Source organism: Otolemur garnettii, unplaced genomic scaffold, assembly GCF_000181295.1.
Source record: "Otolemur garnettii isolate 467f Iridium unplaced genomic scaffold, OtoGar3 scaffold00043, whole genome shotgun sequence".
NCBI classification, from domain to species: domain Eukaryota; kingdom Metazoa; phylum Chordata; class Mammalia; order Primates; family Galagidae; genus Otolemur; species Otolemur garnettii.
In genome coordinates this window covers 11,193,322-11,200,396 of record NW_003852438.1, presented here as the reverse complement: position 1 = coordinate 11,200,396, position 7,075 = coordinate 11,193,322, and the positions used below count along the sequence as shown (strand labels likewise).

The 7,075-nt window shown below is 37.9% G+C and overlaps 1 protein-coding gene across 1 annotated transcript in view; it reads left to right on the top strand.

The window, feature by feature from the left end:
- The window catches only part of PRIM1 (DNA primase subunit 1), a 23,501-nt gene that overhangs the window by 6,119 nt on the left and 10,307 nt on the right, over positions 1-7,075 (top strand). Inside the window, exons 3-9 of the mRNA XM_023513650.1 lie at positions 1,428-1,534; positions 1,604-1,677; positions 2,721-2,857; positions 3,616-3,674; positions 4,604-4,713; positions 5,718-5,809; positions 5,972-6,177. Of these exons, the coding sequence (XP_023369418.1) occupies positions 1,428-1,534; positions 1,604-1,677; positions 2,721-2,857; positions 3,616-3,674; positions 4,604-4,713; positions 5,718-5,809; positions 5,972-6,177 (785 nt within the window). The remainder of the gene's footprint in view (positions 1-1,427; positions 1,535-1,603; positions 1,678-2,720; positions 2,858-3,615; positions 3,675-4,603; positions 4,714-5,717; positions 5,810-5,971; positions 6,178-7,075) is intronic.

The following is a 7,075-nucleotide window of genomic DNA, read 5'->3' as shown; positions in this document are numbered from 1 at the left end:
AAAAAAAAAAAAAAAAAAAAAAAGCTCATTGGAAGCTCTGTACATGGGTCTGAGATTTTTTTTTACTACAGGGTAGTCTGGCTAGGCCATGTTATTAGGCCTAGATCATTGATAGAATGGAAACTCCATGAGCACAAAGATCTTTGTTTTGATCACTGGTCTATCCCCTAGAGCCTAGATCAGTACCTGACACATCTAGTCATATTCTTCAGAAAGGAATCTTCCAGTCTCCTGCCTGGGTTAGTAGGGTACACAAGGAGGGAGAAAGGGCTGTATGTCTTAACATTCCACATGCAGATGTCTAATTAATCCCCCTAATATCATTATGACACACTCTTCTTCACTGTGCCTCTTGCTTCCCCCACTAACTAACCCCAGTGTCCAGAGACTCTCTGTTTTTCACTCTCTAAATAGATCATTCAGGTATCTTCTGCCAGGAAAATGGAAGATCAGTTACCTAGCTCCACATTAAGTGTAGGAATCTGTGGAGCTAACTGCTTCTTCAGTAGTCTTAGAACCAACCCTCTTGTTTTGGATCTCAGCTTCACTACCACATGCAAACATTTACTCTTTCCAGAGATACCTAGTATCACCTATTCCTGAGCATTTTGGGAGTTCCCAAGTGTAAATTGGGTTGCTGCTTATCTTTCCCATACTGACAGCCTAAGATTTTGCTTTTATCAGTCTCTTCATTTACCACTCCCTTCTGATTTATACTTATGAAATTGTGGTAATTTGGTCTCCTCTCTGATTCTTTGTTAAAAGGTATATTCCATTAAAAAAATAAAAACTTGCCTGTTGATTTTGTGTGATTTGGAAGGAGCAAATTAAGTACCTATATTTAGTTGGCAGGTTATTTTCAGAGGTGGGGGTCTTACTATGTTGCCCAGGCTGGAGTATGGCAGCTATTCACAGGTGTGATCATAGTGTACTATAGCCTCAAACTCCTCAGCTCAGGTGTCCTCCCACTTGGATCACTTGAGCTCAGGAGTACAAGACCAGCCTGAGTAAAAATCGAGAAAAAATTTTCTATTTTCTATTTTTCTGCTAAAAATAGAAAAACTGAGGCAAGAGGATCACTTGAGCCCAAGTTGGAGGTTGCTGTGAGCTATGGCTCTACGGCACTCTACCCAGGGCAACAGCTTGAGACTCTGTCCAAAAAAAAATTAAAAACAGCTTTTTAATGATTTTTCTTGACCAACATATATTTATTGTGGATATTTATTCATCAAACCCTGTTTTAAGTGAGTGAAAATTAAAACTGTTATCAATTCTGTATGTGGGATCCAAAGTAATGAATTTTAACTAATATAGGCTTGGCTCTGTATAAGTTCTTTCTCTTTGGCCACTTTTTCCATGTGAGTAGAAAAATAAGCATATTTAGCAACATGGCAGCTCTTAAGGAAACTGATATTTTGTATTTGTAGCCCAGTCAACACAATACAGTGAAGCTGGGGGTTTTCCAGCCTCAGGAAAAAGAACTGGTGTTTGATATTGACATGACAGACTATGATGATGTGAGGAGATGTTGCAGGTAAGCCCCTGTGCCTGCTGTTGGGGTGGGAAATGTCATTGACAGTGAGTAATGATGACTCTGCTCCAGTTCTGCAGACATTTGCTCTAAGTGCTGGACCCTCATGACAATGGCCATATACATCATCGACCGGACATTGAAGGGCAAGTATCAGCAGTGTCTGAGTAAAATCAAGAACCTGTTTCCCTATAAATATTACTCACTGTGTTTCATAATCAAATCTCATAAACCTCTAATATGTTTCCTTGAAATATACAATAGGAAAATAAAATATAAGAATAAAGTTGAAAGGCTGGGCACAGTGACTCACGCCTCTAATCCTAGGACCCTGGGAAGGCAAGATGGGTGGATTGCTTGGGCTCACAGGTTCAAGACCAGCCTGAGTCATAGCAAGACCTCATCTCTAAAAAAAGAAAAAAAAAAAATAGCTGAGCATTATGATGGGCGCCTGTAGTCCTAGCTACTTGGGAGGCTGAGGCAAAAGTAGTGCTTGAGCCCAAGAGTTTGAGGTTACCATGAGCTATGACACCATGGCCCTCTACCGAGGGCAACAAAGTAAAACTCTGTCTCAAAAAATAAATAAATAAAGTTGAAGTAGAAATTTTAAATTATTGAACAAACCAGTGTGGATTTGGGTTTTTTTTCTAATTTCATCATCAGTTGAGCAACTGTGCGTACTAGGAACTATTGTAGGTGAGGGAAAATAAAAATTTTTATCTCAAATAGGTTATATAGTCTTAGAAGGAGACCAATAAGAACGTTGAGGATTATATTTGTGTACAGAGAGGTGTGGAGAGATATACCACAGTAGTATATGTAGGAATGGGAAGAGATTAGGTCAGACAAGGCTTCCTAAAAGAAGGAAGCCTAATAAGGTGATGATGATATTCTAAGCACTATAAATATGTCAATTATTTTAATACTTCTAGGCTAAGTCTTTAAGGTTAAATGGCAATTGTTAGGGAGAAATGAAAACACTGGCCATAATGAAATTCTTGACAGAGAGATCACAGTGGGTAAAGAGATCAAGGCAAGAACATGGGAAGGACAGGAAACTACAAATAATTTAGTATAGTTAAGGTAAGAGTACATATGAATCAGGTAAAAAGTGAATCTTAAAAAAACTAAGCAAGAACAAGGAGTTTATACATTTTTGGTGAAAACCTATTATTTCTCCCCTTCTCAGAGGACTTTGGATTTAAGCATTGTCTCTGGGTATATTCTGGAAGGAGAGGTGTTCATTGTTGGGTCTGTGATGAAAGAGCCAGAAAATTGTCCTCTACTGTACGTTCTGGAATAGTTGAGTATTTGAGTCTTGTAAAGGTAAGGTCCTCTTAATTGTAAATTTCCATTGCTTAATTTACTAGATGTTACCATACCTGGTATATTTAATAATAAAGAAAATTAAACTGTCTTTTATAGCATTTATATTTAAGAGTAGATGATTCTACCAATAGATAATTTAAAGTTACAATAGCTACGTATTTTAAGATATTTTATTTTGCTGTAAGTATCCTCCTTTGTACTAACAGAAAAATTAATTTGCTTTTCTAGTTCATTTATGTCAAGTAAAATTAGCCCAGAAAGGTACAGGTATTGAGACTACATAAAGTACCATCCAGACTTCTATATTTTGACAGAATTTAATGAGTATCTTTGAATTTACATAATGTTAAATAACATGTTAAAGAAAATTTTAGTCACATACCACTTAATGACAGGGCTATATACTGAGAAATGTGTCATACAAACATGACAGAGTGTACAGACCTATATGTTCACAAACTCGGTGAATACAACCTACTACACACCTATGCTAGGTGGTACAGTCTGTTCTTCCTAGGCTACAAACCTGCATAGCATGTTTCTGTACTGAATGCTACCGGCAGTTATAACAAAATGGTGAGTATTTATGTAGCTAAACATATCTAAACACGAAGAAGGTACAGTAGAAAGTACAGTATTATTTTATAGGGCTGCCATCTTATATGAAGTCTATCATTAGGTTGCACATGACTATATTTCATTTATATGATATAATATACATCAAGTTTTTTTTTTTTTTTTGATGATTTTTTTAGGGTGGTCAAGATGTTAAAAAGAAAGTTCACCTAAGTGAAAAAATTCACCCTTTTGTCAGGTCTGTTGATTCCATGAAGTTTATGTTGTGTCTGATTTACCTGCATGTGCTCTTATTGATAGAATCGCCTTGCTTTTAATTTTCATTGCTGGATAGTATTTTATACTAATAGCCATAGTTAACTGAGTGCCTATTTTTTGCTGCAGTGTCCATGATAAGTGCTTTACAATTGTTCTCCTTGGTTTTCACAACAACCTTATGAGAGATATGACGGCATCACTATTTACAGTTAAGGAAAGTGGGTTTTAGAGAGAGAATATAATTTGCTTAGCACTGCACAGCAAATATTTGTCAAATTTTGGGTTCATGTCCTGGTCTGCCTGTGCTTTTTCCATTGAATTCTCTACTTCTCTAGGACAGTGGAAAGAGTGTTATGTTAGGAATAAATATCCCTATTCTGCCACTTACTATGACCTTGATTAAATATTGGAGGCTCCATTTCCTTATCTGTATGATGGGGAGAATAACATCTGCTCTGCCTATCTCAAAGCTGTGATAAAGACTAAATGAGACAGGAAATGTGAAATGTATTTGCCAAATACAAGTATTATATGATTGTTGAGATATTAAAACATTAAAATTCAAAGTAGAAACTATAGACCGTATTCCACATTCTACTACTAATATATTATGTTGTCCTGAGTTGGTTGCTTTCTACCCTTGTTGCATATTTATGATGCTATTATATTAACCTTCTAGGTTGTGGAGTTTAAAAAGTAAACATTTCTTGAATACTTACTCTGTTGCAGGTACTATGCTAGGCTCTTTCCCCTTAAAGCACCTCATTTATCCTCATAACATGGCAAAAGGGTGGTATTCCCATTTTCCCTAGTTAAGTTCTAGAAATTCAGTGAAAATAAGTGGTAGTCTCCTACCCAAGGGCAACAATACCTATGCTAATAATGTTGTTGTTATTGTTGTTCCTACAGAAGATCTGTAAACATAATTAAAAAGTACTTTGAAAAATATGCTTTGGTTGATCAAGATATTCTTGAAAATAAAGAAAGCTGGGATAAGGTTTTAGCTCTTGTTCCTGAAAATATCCTTTCACAACACCATCTCTGTATGAACTAGTTTTATCCATCTGTGATATTATAAATGTGTAGACATGACTGCTTGTATGACACATAGTCCTGTAAGTTTGATTTTTTTTTTTTTACTGAAAATATCTATTATTTTTCTGGGGTTTTATTTCTTTAGTCCAGAGTACAGTAAGGATTGAAGCCATTTTGTCAGTCAACTTCCTCATTTTAGAAGTTGGTCCTAGAATTAATGGCTAAAAAATGGTAAATCCTTTAGTCAAAATACATGTAGACCAGGGAAAGCTTTCCATTACAGCTTATAGTTATTTTGACATCATTTTTGTCATATCACCACTGCATTTTTTTTTTTTTTTTTGAGACAGAGTCTCATTATGTCGCCCTCAGTAGAATGCCATGGCGCCACAGCTCATAGCAACCTCAAACTCTTGGGCTTAAGCCATTCTCTTGCCTCAGCCTCCTGAGTAGCTGGGACTACAGGCGCCCACCACAATGCCCAGCTATGTTCTTTTGTTGTAGTTTTAACTGTTGTTTGGTAGGCCCAGGCTGGGTTCAAACCCACTAGCCCGTGTATGTAGCCAGTGTCCTAGCTGCTGACCTGCAGGTGCCTAGCCTCACCACTGCGTTTTACAAGGGAATTTTTCAGAGATACAAATGTTTAACATTTGTGGGGTTTTTATTTTTTTTTTTAGAGACAGAGTCTTACTTTATCGCCCTCAGTAGTGTGCAATGGCATCATAGCTCACAGTACCCTCCAACTCAGGACTCAAGTGATCCTCTTGCCTCAGCATCCCAAGTAGCTGGAACTACAGGTGCCTGCAACCCTCAATGTATGGAGCTGGTGCCCTACCCACTGAGCCACAGGCACCACCCTAACATTTGTGTTTTAAAGATCATTAACAATTACTAAGTATTTATAAAATATCCTTGTGATAATACATACTGAAAACTAAGTTGTTCATTGATGTGCCCTAAATGAGTGTGTTCCTTAATGACCCATCACCAATTCATGATGAACTTCAACAAAACTTCCAAAAGTCTCACAGTTCACATCAGCGTTGGGAGCATTTGAAGAAAGCAGCTAGCAAATATCAGGTATATTCCATTAAAATATATATGACAAATACTATAACTCTTAATTCTGATTGTTTTGCTTGGTCAGTTAAAGATGGTTGAAGGTCATATTTTTTTACTTTCTTTAAAGAAAATATCAAATGTTCCTACTGATCTTCATGTTCTCCTTATATTTGCTTTTAGAGTAATGTGAAAAATGAAAAATGTGGACCCTGGCTATGGGAGATTATGGTCCAGTACTGTTTTCCACGGCTGGATATCAATGTTACCAAAGGAATCAATCATTTACTGAAGAGCCCTTTTAGTGTTCATCCTAAAACAGGTACTATCTTAAAAAAAAGTAAGGAAAACGAAAAGAAAAATGGGGCTGGATGCAGTGACTCATACCTGTAAGTGATCCTAGCACTTTGAGAGGACAAAGTGGGAGGATCACTTGAAGCCAAGAGTTCCGAGACCAGCCTGAGTTATAAAGCAAAAACCACATCTCTACAAAAAAATCTAAAAATTAGTCATAATGGTGCATGCCTGTAGCCCCAACTACTTCGGAGGCTAAGAAAGGAGGATTGCTTAAGCCTAGGAGTTTGAGGTTGCGAACTATAACAATGCCACTTCACTCTAGCCAAGGTAACAGAGTGAGATCCTGTCTCAAAAAAAAAAAAGAAGAGAGAAGCTGGGTGCAGTGGCTCACACCTGTACTGTAGGAGGCTGATGCTGGAGGATTGCTTGAGCTCAGGAGTTCAAGACCTGCCTGAGCAACAGCAAGACACCATCTCTACTAAAAATAGAAAAATTAGCTGGGCCTTTTGGCAGGTACCTATAGTCCCAGCTACTCAGGAAGGTGAGGCAAGAGGATCACTTGAGCCCTGAGTTGGAGGATGCTGTGAGCTATGATGCCAGGGCACTCAACTCCAGGGTGACAAAGTAAGACTCCGTCTCAAAAATAAGTAATAAAATAAAATGGAAAAACTAGGTGGGCATGGTGGCGCATGCCTGTTGTCCCAGCTACTCGGGAAGCTGAGAGATCATCACTTGAGTCCAGGAGTTTGAGGTTGCTGTAGGCTATGACACCATGGCACTTTACCCAGGGGTACAAAATGAGACTGCCTCAAAAGGAAAAACAAATTATTTTCCCTTTCTTTTTTTTTTTCTTTTGAGACAGTCTCACTTTGTTGCCCTCAGTAGAGTGCAGTGCCATCACAGCTCACAGCAACCTCCAACTCTTGGGCTTAAGTGATTCTCTTGCCTCAGCCTCCGGAGTAGCTGGGACTACAGGCACCCACCACAATG